We start from the raw sequence: 16,081 nt of genomic DNA, 5'->3' as shown, positions 1-16,081 counted from the left end.
TAGAGTTGCGTTTCTAATGGCTGGGAAATAATCTACCTGGTACTCGAGAAAAGTTGGCCGCGGAGGAAAACAAGCTCAATGCTTGTCACATTAAATTTCTCTGTTCCCCAAAACTAATCCTGTTGCAAAAATTAAAAAATTTAAAAATCCCAAAACAATTCAGCATTCAGTAAGAAATGCCAGCAATTGCAGAAAATCGCATGTCTCTTTGCAACTTCATAATTTTAAGTTTTTTTCCCCCTCCTTCTGGTGGATCACCTTGAGAGCCTTAATTCCTCCATCCGCAGGATCCTGTTCCTTTTGTTTTAATCGTTGGAAGCAGGAAGGAATGTTCAAATAGGACGGATAAATACGAGATTTCTGCCCTCGGTGGGCTGCAGCTCTCAAGAGAAACGGTGAAGCTGTTAAAAAGGACGGGACTTTGCAGCTCGATCAGCAAAAATACATCCACGAGATGTTAGCAGAAAGTAGAAGTGCAAAGAACACACAGCAAAAAACACTACGCGGGTAGTCCTCGACTTACAACAGTTCATTCAGTGACCAAAGTTAACAACAGCACTGAAAAAAGTGACATGACTTTTTCACAGTTGTGACAGTTGCAGAGTCCTGGGGTCACATGATCCCTTTTGCGACCTTCTGATTAGAAAAGTCAATTGGGGAGGGCACCAGATTCACTTAACAACTGGGTGACTAACAACTGTGGCAAGAAAGCTTGTAAAACGGGACAGAACTCACTTGACAAATTTTTGACCTAACAAAATAAAATTTTGGGCTCAGTTGTGGTCATAAGTCAAGGGCTACCTGTATTCTATTGAATCTCCTTACAAAAGTCCTCACTTAATGACTGTTCTGATGGAACTTGCTGAGGTCATCCGACTGAATTGCAAGTGTTTGGCAACTGGTTTATTTTTAGGAACAGTTCCATGGTCAGGCGACATAATTGATTTTCTTAAAATTATATTTATTAAATTTACTAAACGTAATTATTTTCCAAATTTATTTATTGAATTTACTAATTTATTAAGTTAGTTTATATACTAAGCTTATTTATTTATTTACTTATTACATTTATCTACCAAGTTTATTTACTGAACATATTTACTTCTATTTATTCATTGAATGTTTATTTCAGTGAATAAGGGCAGCTGTTAATACCATGGTCGTTAAGTGAATCCGGCTTCCCCATCAACTGTGCTTGTCAAAAAGTCGCAAAAGGGGATTTCCCCCACAGGACACTGCAACCGTCATAAATATGAGACGGTAGCTGAGTGTCTGAATTTTGATCACGTGACCATGGGGGTGCTGCTGCAGGTGTGTCGAAAGTTAGCACCCACCCCTCTCCTGGATGAATGAAATATTTTTTTGAAGTATTAAAAAGGCAGAATATTATATTTCCCTAAAGGAGGAACGGAGAAACATGTTCTTAAAAGATGGAAAGCAGAATCAATCTCCTTCCCCACAGCAGATATTTGGCGCCCCGTTGAGAAAGACTGGGCCAGCCTATCTACAAAACAAAAGACCTTCGCCCCGCCCCCAGGGTGATGGGATTAAGACAGGACCCTCCAGGACACAATAGGATTATCTAGCAGCAGGGCTCACTCCCTTACAAAATCACCTGGGGACATTTGTGTTAAGGTCTTGTGATTTAAAAGCCGACCAGCAATGAAGCTGATGCAATAAGAATGAATCGGCGTAGCATGGGTATTTCCCTTTAAGACTGGGAATGGGTTCTGTCCCTTTAAGAGGTATTTATATAAGAGGCAGCCGTTAGAGGGCATGTCCTCTCTTTGTGTCCAGTATTCATTGCAGAGGTCTCCGTGCAGAGTTAAGAAAAAAGATTGCTTGTAAGGTATTTTTGCCTACCACGTATATGTCTGTATATAACTGTTGTACATAAACCACTGTTCAATGTCTTAAGCCTGTGTGTGCTGTGTTTTGCTGCCGGGTTGTCTCACAATAGCAGTCACGCTACGAACGCACTGACACATTGCATCAGCAGCCAAACTTCAACCAATCTTAGCTCAGGCAAACATGACCCTAACATGACCCCATGGGAACCTGACAACAGTCAATAGAAGGCAGGTTCTTGCAAAGGAACAGGAAGCTCAAGTGCAAAGCCCGAAAGAAGATTTTAACACCCCGCTTCCACACTCTCAACCCCATGTAGTCAGCTACCCAGAACCCATGTGGCTCTACTTCAACAATAAGCCATCTTTCCGATTAACCTCCAGGTTTCCAGTGTATTTTCTCCCAGCTTGGAACCGAGCCAGGTGGATATTTACTCCCAACAGTCGCAAGTGTGTAAAAGGGCCATAGGTCACTTTTTCACCACTGTTGTAACTTTGAATGGTCACTGTTGTAAGTCAAGGACTACCTGTAGCCTTACCCCATCTCTTTTTTTTTTTTTCTGTCAATCTCAAAACGAGCTCCGGTCATGGGTTCAATTTCAAACCGATCGACAGCTCACCTAAAAGAATGAACATACTTCCCATAGGAAAGACATATTAATTTAAAAATAAAATAAAACTATAGCAGCAACTATGTCCAGTCCAGTTCCTGGGCATGATCAGAATAAATTCTCCCAACTGCTATTGGCTGTTGATGATGGGTGTTGTAGTCTTTCAGGAGTCACCCGCCGCTCGAGGTAGCCTTATCTCCTGGATAAGCTGGTAGCAGGACTAAAAAGACAAGAAGTAAGGTTGCGTTAAAAACTAAAAAAAAAACCTTGCATTTATTCTATTCCTCCCCTCAAGCTCCGCTTCCCTCTTTCAACACCCCATGAATGTTGAGGGGAAAAAACTCCAGCAACAGACACAACATCAGGAAAAATTTGAATTTTGACAACTGCTAAAATTTTATCTTTATTTTGGAAAATACTACAAGCTGATTTTTTAAAAGGCTCCAAACTCAATCTAGCTTTATACCAATCAAGAAACTTTTAATTGATTTATAAAAAGATTTATACGTCCAGCTCAGCTGTAGATGAAGAAATACGCCATTGGAAATCCAAGGGAAGACAAGGGAAGGATCCTTCCTTCCTCCCTCCCTCCTTCTTTCTTTTTCTTTCTTTGTTTCTCATTCTTTCTCTTCTTCCATTCTCCCTCCTTTCCCATTCCGCTCCTTCCCTTCTTCTGTCCTCTTCCTCCCTTCCTCCTAACTTCTTCCCTCTCTCCCTTCCTCTCTCCCTTCCTTTCCTCTTCCTTCCTTCCTCCCTCCCTCCTGCCTTCTTCCCCCTCCCTCCCTCCCTTCCTTTCCTCTTCCTCCCTTCCTCTTCCTCTTCCTCCCTTCCCCTTCTTGCTTTCTTCCACCTTCCTCCCTCCCTCCTTTTTCTTTCTCATCCTTTTGTTATTTCTTCCCTCCCTCCATCCTAACCTCCAGCGCTGTCAGGAGGAAGTCATGTTTTCCACCATTTGTGGGATCCATCAAATCTCTGATCAAGTGAATTTCTGCTCCTAGATGTTGAATGCTGCAAGAGAGGGAACATCTCACGTCAGGGCAGGAAGGCGGGCAACAGTCAAGTTGGGTGTCTGCAGAGAGGCATCCCCAAGAGTTAAGCGGTTTGACCACCCAATCTTGATCGTACTCTGTGGAAGCCTGTGAGTGGGGTTGAAGTTTGCACAGAGGAGGAGGAGGAGGAGGAAGACTGTGGGGTCCTTGGTGCTCTGAGCTGGGTGGTTTCCTTGTAGATGTTTCATGACCCAACTAGGTAACATCATCAGTGCTAGAAGGGAGTGGGGTTTGTGGACAGGAGGAGGAGGAGGACTGTGGGGGTCCCTGGTGCTCTCTGACCTGGGTGGTTTCCTTGCAGACGTCTCATGACCCAACTAGGTAACATCACCAGTGCTAGAAGGGAGTGGGGTTTGGAGGGAGGAGGAGGAGGAGGAGGAAAAGGGGACTGAAGGAGCCTTTGCTACTCTCTGACCTGGGTGGTTTCCTTGCAGACGACTCATGACCCAACTAGGTAACATCACCAGTGCTAGAAGGAGTGGGGTTTGGAGGGAGGAGGAGGAGGAGGAGGAAAAGGGGACTGAAGGAGCCTTTGCTACTCTCTGACCTGGGTGGTTTCCTTGCAGACGACTCATGACCCAACTAGGTAACTTCACCAGTGCTAGAAGGGAGTGGAGTTTGGAGGGAGGAGGAGGAGGAGGAGGAGGAGGAGGAGGAAAAGGGGACTGAAGGAGCCTTTGCTACTCTCTGACCTGGGTGGTTTCCTTGCAGACGACTCATGACCCAACTAGGTAACTTCACCAGTGCTAGAAGGGAGTGGGGTTTGGAGGGAGGAGGAGGAGATGAAAAAGAAGAGAAGGAGGAAGGAGAGAAGGAGAAGGAGAAGGGGGACTGAAGGAGCCCTTGCTACTTTCTGAGCTGAGGGGGTTTCTTGCAGATGTCTCACGACCGAACTAGGTAACATCACCAGTGCTAGAAGGGAGTGCGGTTTGTGGAGAGGAGAAAGAGGAGAAGAGGAGGATAGGAAAAAGAGGAGAAGGAGGAGGAGGAGAAGGGACAAGAGGAAGAAGAGGAGGAGGAGGAGGGGAGGACTGTGGGGTCCCTGGTGCTCTCTGACCTGGTTGGTTTCCTTGCAGACGTCTCATGACCCAACTAGGTAACATCACCAGTGCTAGAAGGGAGTAGGATTTGTGGAAAGGAGAAAGAGGAGAAGAGGAGGACAGGAAAAAGAGGAGGAGGAGGAGGAGGAGGAGAAGGGACAAGAGGAAGAAGAGGAGGAAGAGGGGGAGGACTGTGGGGTCCCTGGTGCTCTCTGAGCTTGGCTGCTGCCCGTTGAGGGTGCATCCCCCCCTCCCCCTCTTGCAGTTCACAGAAGGGTCTCCTCACCTCGCCCGCGTGACCACGTAGGTCAGCAGAGGCAGTAAGTCGTCCATGGGCAGGTTGCACTCCTTCCCCAATAGTTGGTTTACCGTTCCCTCAATCTCCTCGTACGTCTTCTGGAGGATCTCCAGCTTCTCCTGGGGGTCCATGGTAGCGCTGCAAGGGAGGAACAAGGGGTGAACAGAGACACAAGACCCCCCCTCCCATTTTATAATAATCCCAGGGGACCCCAACGCTGCCACCAGAGGCACATGGGAGAAACGCTTGAGAACGATTCCTCAAAAAAAAGGTGCATCTCGTTGACCAGTATGACTGTCCGTTTATGAATGACCATTCAAAGCGATGAAAAGTCGCCCAAAAGTATGTTGAGGCCTGGATTCGATTGACAGCTGCCCCACTGATCACATGACTGCGTTTGTTTGGCGGGGAGCAGCAACCAGCCTGCATTTATGGCCGTTTGCATTCTTTGAACAGCCACTAAACAAATCAAGGACAACAAGTCAAGGACTAGTTGTATCCTCCTCATTCAATGAGAGAGCTACCCCCAGTTGAGGAAGAGTAAATCCTGATTTTTATATATTTTATTTTATTTATTGACAAAAAAAAAAAAAGCCTCACAGACAAAATAATAAAAATCTACGCAGGTGCTATGTTTCCCTCCAAAAATAAGACCTGGTCTTATTTTATTTTATTTTATTTTCCCCTCCAAAAGGCGTATTAGTGCAGGGGTGTCAAACTCAATTTCATTGAGGGCTGCATCACGGCTGTGGTTGACTTCAGGGGATCGGGTAGATGTGGTGGACTGGGTGGGCGTGGCCATCTTGACGCCACCACTGGGTGTGGCTGACTGGGTGGGTGTGGCCAGTTTGATGCCACTCCTCAAACTGCCGGCCTGATGTTTCCTCTTCGCATCGAGTAAATCGGGCCGATGCAACGCAGGCCGGCCCCTTACTTTTTCCAGGACGGCCTCATGGGACCTTGGGTTTGACACCCCTGTATTAGGGCTTATTTTGGGGGGATAAACACAGTGCGGAGATAGTAAAGGACTGCTGAACATCCTTCAGAAAGTGCAACTGTTTGACCCATTCCAAGAAGGCTCCACAGCCACTTGCACCACTCAGGTGACCCTGAGGACACAGATAAACCTCCGAGTGGCCTCAACGACCCTCTAAAAGGACGCACAGCTTTGTCTGCAAGGAGCACCGATCCTTCCATTCCCCACCATCCAGTCAGAGCTGAAGAAGCTCCTTGGACGAGAAGCGAAACGTCTTTACAGAACCCGGAAGTCCAGTTGACTCTTGAAAAAAAAAAAGACCTTTGGGACCACCGTGACCCGGATGACCGAGACTCTCCACGGACGTTGGGCTCAACTGCGGTCGTAAGTCGAGGGCTCCCTGTTATTATGAAGCTAAGGTAGGAGAACTTTTGTTGGCACTTACATCAGCTTCTGCAGACATTCGGTGGCAGAGAGAAAGCAGTGATCCTTCACCAGCGACTGCCGCTTTAAAGGAAGAACACCGCAAGAGGTTAGTTGGCAAACCTGGGGGCGTTTGAGGACACCCCCAATCTAAGGTGTTTTTGGGGGGGTATCCGAAATACCCTACATCGGAACAGGGGTCTTTCATTCAGGCGAAGATGCGGCATCTCCGGACATGGCAGGCAAGGGGAAGCGTGCGGTGGGTCTGGACCGGGTGAGAACTTACTTGGTCACTGGTGAGGGTGAGGTCTTTCACGGGCCAGAAGTCTCTGCAAGGAGAAGGACCACCGGATGAGAGGCATTTTCGGAGAGATGGAAGAGGAAAAAATCGGACGGAAAGTGGGGAGAAGCACCTGCTCCGAGGAAATTTGGAAGAAGTTGCAGGAAAGGAGAGAGGGAAGAAAGGGAGACAGGGAGGAAGAAGAGAGGAAGGGAGGAAGAGAGGAAAGCGTTAGAGGGAAGAAGAGAAGAGAGGGTGGGAAGGAGAGAGGATGGAAGGAAGGAAGGAAGGAGAATGGGAGAGAAGAAATGGAGAGGGAGGAAGGAAAGAAGAGAAGGATGAAACGGAGGCAGTAAGGAGGAAGGGAGGGAGAGAGGAAAGCGTTAGAGGGAAGAAAGAAGAGAGAGGGAGGGAGGGAGAGAGGAAAGCGTTAGAGGGAAGAAAGAAGAGAGAGGGAGGGAGGGAGAGAGGATGGATGGATGGAAGAAAGGAGAATGGGAGAGAAGAAATGGAGAGGGAGGAAGGAAAGAAGAGAAGGATGAAACGGAGGCAGTAAGGAGGAAGGGAGGGAGAGAGGAAAGCGTTAGAGGGAGGAAAGAAGAAGGGAGCGAAAGAGGGAGAGAGAGGATGGATGGAAGAAAGGAGAATGGGAGAGAAGAAATGGAGAGGGAGGAAGGAAAGAAGAGAAGGATGAAATGGAGGCAGTAAGGAGGAAGGGAGGGAGAGAGGAAAGAGGGAGGAAAGAAGAAGGGAGCGAGAAAGAGGGAGAGAGGATGGATGGAAGAAAGGGCAGTGGGAGAGAGGAAATGGAGACAGGGAGGAAGGAAAGAAGAGAGGGAGGAAGGGAGGAAAGTGTCAGAAGGAGGAAAGAAGCGAGGAGGATGGGGGGAAGGATTGGAGAGTTGGAGGGAGGAAACAGAGACGGAGGAAGGAAAGGAGAGGGAGGAAGGGAGGGAGGGAGAGAGAAAAGTGTTAGATGGAGGAAAAAGAGAAGGAAGGAGGGAGGGAGGGAAGGAAGGGAAAAAGGGAGAGAAGGGAGGGCAGGAAGAAAGACTAAAAGAGGAAGGGAGGGAGGGAGAAAGGAAAGAAAGGGAGGGAGGAAGGAACGGAGGGAGGGAGAGAGAAAAGGGTTAGATGGAGGAAAAAGAGAAGGAGGGAGGGAGGGAGGGAAGGAAGGGAAAAGGGAGAGAAGGGAGGGCAGGAAGGAAGACTAAAAGAGAGGGGGAGGGAGGGAAAAAGGAAAGAAAGGGAGGGAGGAAGGAAGGAAGGAACGGAGGGAGGGAGAGAGAGAAAAGGGTTAGATGGAGGAAAAAGAGAAGGAGGGAGGGAAGGAAGGAAGGAAGGGAAAAGGGGAGAGAAGGGAGGGCAGGAAGAAGGAAGAAAGACTAAAAGAGGGGGAGGGAGGGAGGGAGAAAGGAAAGAAAGGGAGGGAGGAAGGAACGGAGGGAGGGAGAGAGAAAAGGGTTAGATGGAGGAAAAAGAGAAGGAGGGAGGGAGGGAGGGAAGGAAGGAAGGGAAAAAGGGAGAGAAGGGAGGACAGGAAGGAAGACTAAAAGAGACGGGGAGGGAGAGGTGGAGAAAGGGAAGGAGACAAGAGAAAGGTAAGAAGTCAGAGGTAGGAGAGGAAGAGAGAGGAACGAGGGAAGGAGACAGGAAAGAAAGGAGGGAGGGAGGGGCTGCTAAGACCCCCTACTCACTTCTGCACGCCCAGGTATTCCAGGAGGGCCGTATCCGAGAAACAACTGAGGCTGACGATGCCCTGGCCGTAAACCTCGTCCTCCTTCTCGTGGGCCACCATGTAGACCATCAGGAGATCCGGGTAGAAATACGGAGGATGAGAGGCAGAACCACGAACCTCCGTCCCACGCACCTAGTCCGAGGGAGAGCAACAAATCCCCTCATTCCCTCCCCGCCTTTCACCCCGCCACGGCCACGTGCTCTTGACCGCAACACTGGCACGTTTATTGCCACCGAGGTCCGGGTTCAAATCCAACTCATCTAGGGAAACTCAGCGGATTACTCCGGTGAGTTCCTCGGACCAGGCACACCTTATAAGGTTGTTGTGAAGGAAAAGAAAACCACAAGAGTGGGAAATGTTGGATACACCACCTTGATCTCCCAGAGGGAAGGTGAGATCTACAGGTAGTCCTCGACTTACAATGGTTCATTTAGTGGCCGTTCCAAGTTGCACCACTTGTGACCGTTTTTCACACTTACAGCCATGGCCAAATGATATAAATTCAGACACTTGGCAGTTGACTCGTATTTATGATGGTCGACGTGTCCCTGATCCTCTTTAACAACCATCTGACACGCAAAGTCAATGGAGAAGCCAGATTTCACTTAACAACCGTGTGACTAACTTAACAACTGCAGTGGATTCATTTAACAACTCTGGCAAGGAAGGTCGTAAATGGGGCAAAACTCAATAAATGTCTTGCTTAGCAATGGAAATGTTAGGCTCAGTTGTGGTCATAAGTCGAGGACTACCTATGAGTCAAAAGAAACAAGCAGCTCACTGCATCTGGAAGGCTAAAATCACAAAAATATAAGATTTCAGTCATTTTTAATGGGGAACAAAACTTCTACGTGTCCAGAAATGAACCTCGACTTTTAGCATTTGAATATGTGAATTTGTATAGCACGGGTTATGGTACCAATGGAGTGTGGCTTAGGTAACTAATCAAGATTAGAACAATCAAGGGCTTAACCGAGTTCTATATCAGTACCTTTTTGCTGTGTTTTGGGGAGAATTGAAGCCTTTGACCTCGAAAGCAAGTTGCAACAAGCTTCTACAAGAGAAGAAATTTAAAAGAGATCATGAGAAGGCAATAGGAAATTTAAAATTCAAACTTAGAAACTTAAAATTTTAGCTCAGAAAAGACACTTTAAAAATTGGGAAATTTAAAAGAGGTTGTTAGAGGGTGTTAGGAAATTTTAATTTTAAACTCAGAAAAGACACTTGGAAAATTAGGCATTTTAAAAGAGATAATTAGAAAGTTGTAGAAATTTTAAAATTTAAACATGGAAAGTGTACTTGGAAAATTAAGAAAGTTAAAAGGGAACACGAGAAAGACATGGAAAATTTAAAATTTAAATGTGGGAACTGAAAATTTAAACTTGGAAAATTAAAAAATGTAAAAGAAACCATTAGAACACACCCAGAAATTTAAAATTCAAACACAGAAACTTACCATTTAAACTCAAAAAAGAAACACAGAAAATTAAGAAATTTAAAAGGAACCATTAGAAAACACCTAGAAATTTAAAGCCAGGAACTTCCATGTTAAATTCAGAAAATGGAAAATTAAACTACTTAAAAGAGCTCATTAGAAATTTAAACTGAAACTCAGAAAGGTAAAAAAGGTCAGAAAATTAAGAAATTTTAAAAAGATCATTAGCAGACACTCAAAAATTTAAAAAAACTCAGAAATTTGAACTTGTCCTAAACTAGGATTAAGTTAAAGACTTGGGGCTCCCACCTGTAGTTATAAGGGAAACCGAGCATTGGACTAGATGACCTCCAGGGTTCTCCCCAACTCTTATTCTGTTATACAGGCAGTCCTCAACTTACAACCACAATTGAGCCCAAATATTTACGTAGCTAAATGAGACGTTTGTTCAGTGTTTTGCCTCCATTTGACGACCTTTCTTGCCATAGTTGATAACCGAATCATTGCAATTGTCGAGTTAGCAATACGGTCATTAAGTGAATCTTGCTTCCTCATTGACTTGGCTGGTCAGAAGGTCGCAAAAGGGGATCACATGACCCTGGGAACACTGTGACCATCGTAAATATGAGTCGGTTACCAAGCACCTGAGTTCTCAACACTCGGGATGCTGAAATGGTCAAAAGTGTGAAAACGGGTCGTAAGTAACTTTTTTTAGTGCCGTTGTAACTTCACTTAGCGAACGGTTGTAAATCAAGCACTACCTCTACCGTTTAAAACAATGCTATTTCCCCATCTAGGGTCTCTTACGAATAAAGGAAAAGTTTTAGAAGCACAATCCAGGCAAAAGGCAAATAAAAAATTGCCAGAGTTGGCTCGAAGTGAAAATTAAATTTATTTGCAGCTGCTTAAGAGGAAAGTTTTCCAGGAATTGTGCAACACGCAAGCCATACTTACTGGTAAAATTCCCATATTTTCTTGGCGTAGTCTTTGACCTCTTCTTGCGCCATTCTCAAGAGATACTTGTTACTCCCGATGCCAGAATAAGTGGACTGAAACACCAAAATCAGAGTTTTCAGTAATTTTCCCAAAGGATGCAATGAGGACTCCAGAGCCTGAAAAACCAAGAAAATAAATTATATTAAAATCAAGGTTGGGTTTCAAATTTGGACAGAGGATAGCGAGCTAGACAGGGAGTCCCCGATTTATAATGGTTCGTTTAGTGACCTTCTGAGTGACAAAGGCATGGGAAAAAGTGACTTATGACCATTTTTCACACTTATGACCATTGCAGCATCCCCGTAGGCACAAGATCAAAATTCAGACACTCGGGAACTGATTCGTATTTATGACGGTCACAATGTCCCAGCGGGGTCACGTGATATATCCTTTTGCAACCTTCAGACAAGCTAAGTCGATAGGGAAACCAGATTCACTTAACAACTGTGTTACTCATTTAACAACCGTGGTGATTTGCTTAACAACAGAGGCAAAAAGGTGGTAAAACGAGGCAAAACCCACTTAACAAATGTCTCACTTAACAACAGAAATTTTGGGCCCAATTGTGGTCATAAGTCAAGGACTACCAGTATCTCCTGCCTCAACTGAGCTCAAAATTTCTGTTGTTAAGCCAGACGGTTGTATATTGAATTTTGCCCGATTTTGAGGCCTTTCTTGCTACAGTTGTTAAACAAATCATTACAGTTGTTAAGTTAGTAACCCGGTTGTTAAGTGAGTCTAGCTTCCCCATTGACTTTGCTTGTCAGAAGGTCACAAAAGGGGATCACATGACACACACACCCCCAGGACTCTGAAACTGTCATAAATGCAAATCAGGGATGCTGCAACAGTCACAAGTGTGAAAAATGATCCTAAGTCACTTTTTTTCAGTGCCGTTGTAACTTTGGGTGGTCGCTAAATGAACTGTTGTAAGTCGAGGACTACCTATATAGGGAAGGAGTCGATGCTCTTCACAGAAATACCAAGCAGAAACAACAGAGGGGGAACCAATCCGCGAGAGAAGCAACCTGGAATTAGGGAGAAACTTTCTGACAAGGGAAAACAATTAACCAGGGGAACTCCTTGCCACCAGAGGTTGTGTGCACTCCATTCCTGGAGGTTTTTAAGAAGAACCCGGACAGCCACTTGTCTGGCATAGGCATAGGGTCTTCTGCCCGAGCAGGGGGCTGGATTAGATGACCTTCAAGGCCCCTTCCAGCTCCGTTATTCTGTTTGACGCTTACCTGCGGTACGCCCTACCTGTTGCAAATAGCTCGGCTGAGCTTCCGGTTCCTGGTGTTTTATTAGTTCTTCGAGAAAGTCCGTTTTCTCGGACGCTTCCTTGTTTCCGCTAGAGGAGAGAGAAACCGAGGTGAGCAAAACCATCTATCGCTCCGGTTCCGAAGCCTCGCGGTTCCTCTGACGTTACAGGTGGACCTTGAGTTACGACCTATCCATTTAGTGATAGTTCGAAGTTAGAACGGCACTGGAAAACGGGACTTTAGGGCCGTTTCTCACGCTTACGACCATTGCAGCTCCTCCAGGTGATCGAAATTCAGGCGCTTGGCAACTGGCTCCTATTTATGACGGTCGCAGTATCCCGGGGGGGCGGGGTCACGTGATCCCCTTTTGAGAGCTCCTGATGAGCAAAGTCAACACGGAGGCCGGATTCACTTAACAACCGTGTGACTAATTTAATGACCGCAGCAATTCACTTAACAACTGCAGAAAGAAAGATTGTAAAATGGGGCAAAATTTAACTTAAGAACTGTCTTGCTTAGCGGCATAAATGTTGGGTTCAATTGTGGTCCTAAGTAAAGGATGAACACCCTAGGGAAAAATACAGGTAGTCCTTGAATTACAACCACATAAGGGATCGAAAAAGGGATCAATAAGCAGAGAGGTCGTCAAGTGAATCATCATGCAATCCTATGTGGGTTTGCAGCCTTTTATATCACAGTCGTTAAGTGAATCACCATGGCTGATAGATGGGACATCACGTGATTGTGGCTTGCAAACTTCCCTGCCAGCTTGTCCCTTCACTTTGTGTGTTGGATGCCAGCTGAGAAGGTCGTAACTGAGGATCACCGGACACTGGGATGCTACAACTGTCAAACATGAATGGCCGTAAGTCGAGGACCACCGGCATATTCTGCACACCAAAGTTAAAACCCCTCCAGATCAAATCCCCTTCCCTACCACTGAAGATGCCAACCTGATTTTGAATATTTATATGCCAGGTTGAAGCATCAAATTCATTGCCCGGCTGAGTTGGTATACTTAATGACAGTGGCACTGTCCTCACGGTCACGCAAGTGACTCGTATTTATGACGTTGGCAGTGTCCCGGGGTCCCGTCCTTCTGACAAGCAGGGAAAGCCAGATTCACTTAACAACCTGTGTAACTCACTTAACAACTGCTGTGATTCACTGAACAACGGTGGCAAGGAAGGTCTCAAAACAGACACAGCTCTCTTTAAAAATTCTCACTTAGCAACAAAATGTGGGGCCCAATTGTGGTCGTAAGTCGAGAACTACCGGCATTGCAAAAGATTTAGATGGCTGTCCAAGCCACTCAGGGCCAAAACTGGGTACCTGATAAAGATAAAACCACAATACAGAGACTGGAAAACAGCCCCCTTCTTAAGTGACCACAATCAAATCAAACCACTTGAGGGGCTCCGTATCACCCTGAGGCCTCCCTTCTCCGTTGGCAGCACCAGAAAGAGCGCCAAAGTGGGGGCCAATCCTAGCTCTGCAGGGATGGGAGCCCCCGTGGAAAAGGCCCTTCTCCCTGGTCCCACCAGATGGACCTCCTTCAAAGATGGGGTCCATAACATCTCCTGCCTCTCTACTCTGGTGTGTTGGGTGGAAAGGATGGTCCTTCAAATAACAGGGAAGGAGCCAACACAGAGAAGGCCCTTCTTCTGCGTCCCACCAGATGGGACCCTCTCTCTTTAAGAGAGAAGACCAGGGGTGGGATCCAGAAATCCCAGCAACCATAGAATTGTATTTGCTAAAAACTGGAATAGTGAAAAAAAAATCCGCTAGAAGAGGAGGTGATTAAGAAGATAATGGAATGTGCAGAAATGAATAAATCGACATCAGAAATTGGAGAGCAAGACGATAAAGAATGTTATAGAATATGGGATTTATTTTATCAATGGCTAGATAAGAAAATAGGTAAATAAAATATATTATAATAATATAATACAATAGTAGAGATAAGATAATGTAATGATATAATATAACATTATAATGAAATGAATGATATTATGAACTAGGTTTATGTAAAAGTTGAGATTTGCTCGAAAAGAAGGAACGTATAATTATAGTCTAAGTAATATAGTCTGCATGGCTGATATGAATTTTAATCTAAATATAGAAGGGAAAGATTGTTGATAATTGTGCACAAGAGGTATGCACCAACCAACACACTGTACAATGGAAAGATGGTTTTATTTGATGTTTAATGTTTGTATTTGTCAATGTTTGTTGTCAAAATAAATAAATAACAAATTGTTTTTAAAAAAATCCCAGCAACCGATTTGCTGCCCGGTTGCTGAATGGGTGTGGCCATTGTTATGTACTTGTTTAGCATATTCGTAATACTGCATTCCTATTGGACAGATACTGCCGCCTAGCGAATTGGTAGATAACAACAGTTCTGATTGGCCCGCCTAAGCGGCGGGAGTTTTAAATAAATGCCATTGGTTGCGAGCCGCGAGCAGCCGCTATAAAAAGGGCTGCCGCGGCTCGACTTTAGTTGAAGTTACTAACAGTTAATAAAGAGCTGAATTCAACTCCGGTCTCGAGTCTGCTTTGTCCTGGAAATAGAACAGCCACGATGGGCCTGGCCTACTGGAACTTCCTGTTTCTGGCTTCCGGTGGGCCTCCACAGCCCAGGGGAGGCCATTTTTGCCTTCCCAAGGCTTCCCCAGGGCCTCTGGGAGGGCGAAAACGGCCTTCCCAGAGCTCTGAAGGCCCACCGGAAGCTGGAAACAGGCCCGTTTCCAGACTTCCGGAAGGCCCGTTTTACTCCCACCCAGATCCTGCACTTACCTGCATCAAAAATGGACGGCCTGGAGACTCCTGGGAGGGGGTGGGTGGGGAGGGGTCAGCCAGTCGGTTGAAATACCGATTTGGCGAGCTGGAGGTAACTTTAACATCCAGTTCGGCCGAACTGATCCAAACCGGTAGAATCCCACCCTGGAAAAGACCCATTACATCTCCTGCCTCTCTGCTTTGGTGGGTCGGGTAGATGTGACTGGATCCTTTAAATAACCTGCTCTCGACCCAGGTAGGGCCTTGAAGGTGACAACCAGCACCTGGAATTGAACCTGGAAGCACAACGCAACTCCGCAAGAGAGGTGCACCAATCTAGATTTGCACAAAACCACTGCTTGTTGGACCAAACGAAGCTTCCAGATCATTTCCAAGGGCAGCCCCAGGCAGATCAACTGGCAGTAGTCAAGATCTAACCCCGAGGCCCCGGTCCTGCTGCTCAGAAACAGCGACGCTTTCTCGCAAAGCGACGGCCATTTACCCATGGCAGAAGAGATTCTCCTGAGATTTGCGTAGTTCGCGACTCGCCTGGACGTGAAACCCCATGAACGATTCTTCGGTGTCCGCTTGACCTCCTGCACGGACGAATGCCAGAAACTGGTCGTAGAGGTTTTCCCATCGCTTCTCCACGGGGAAATCTTCCTGACCCAACTGGCTGGACGAGAAAAACATACGGTTCACACGTACAACATCCCCATCCTCGATGGTTCTCAAATCACATGCGAATGGACATCGGTGCGCATCTAACGCGACGGGCATTAATTCACAGCTATCAGCCCTGCCAATGTAGATCTGTTCATATTGACCTTACGGGCAGTCCTCGATTTACAACAGTTCATTTAGCGACCGTTCGAAGTTACAAAGGCATTTTTCACCCTTACGACCGTTGCAAGCATCCCCATGGTAACCTGATCAAAATTCAAACATTTGTCAACTGACTCATATTTATGACAGTCCCAGTGTCCCGTGTGTGTGTGTGTGTGTGTGTGTGTGTGTGTGTGTGTGTGTGTCACATAATCCCCTTTTGTGACCTTCTGGCGAGCGAAGTCAATGAGGAAGCCCAGATTTGCTTAGTGACTGTGTGGCTAACTCAACAGCCGCAGTGATTCACTTAAAAACTGTGGCAAGAAAGGCTGTAAAATGGGGCAAAACTTGCTTAAGAACTGTCTTGTTTAGCAACAGGAGTTACGGGCTCGATCGTGGTCATAAGTCGAGGACTGCCGATATAAACTCCATATTTTCCCACAAGGAGTCAAACTCTTCAAAGTTGACTAAGGCTGTTCCACAAAGGGTGACCCCAAAAAGCCAACATGGGGCCACATGG

General features: G+C 46.1%; 1 protein-coding gene across 1 annotated transcript in view; it reads right to left on the bottom strand.

The window, feature by feature from the left end:
• Positions 1-139: 139 nt before the first annotated feature.
• Positions 140-16,081, bottom strand: part of ALS2CL (ALS2 C-terminal like) — a 47,088-nt gene continuing 31,146 nt past the window's right edge. Inside the window, 11 exon segments of the mRNA XM_087917484.1 lie at positions 140-2,678; positions 3,373-3,466; positions 4,834-4,983; positions 6,267-6,328; positions 6,531-6,573; positions 8,222-8,357; positions 8,360-8,394; positions 9,254-9,316; positions 10,652-10,809; positions 11,954-12,044; positions 15,239-15,412. Of these exon segments, the coding sequence (XP_087773610.1) occupies positions 2,622-2,678; positions 3,373-3,466; positions 4,834-4,983; positions 6,267-6,328; positions 6,531-6,573; positions 8,222-8,357; positions 8,360-8,394; positions 9,254-9,316; positions 10,652-10,809; positions 11,954-12,044; positions 15,239-15,412 (1,063 nt within the window). The 3' untranslated portion in view covers positions 140-2,621.

Source organism: Pseudonaja textilis, chromosome Z, assembly GCF_049901715.1.
Source record: "Pseudonaja textilis isolate UNSWEBS1 chromosome Z, rPseTex1.2, whole genome shotgun sequence".
NCBI lineage: Eukaryota > Metazoa > Chordata > Lepidosauria > Squamata > Elapidae > Pseudonaja > Pseudonaja textilis.
The sequence above is the reverse complement of the archived record's forward strand: the minus strand, read 5'-3'. Positions and strand labels throughout refer to the sequence as shown.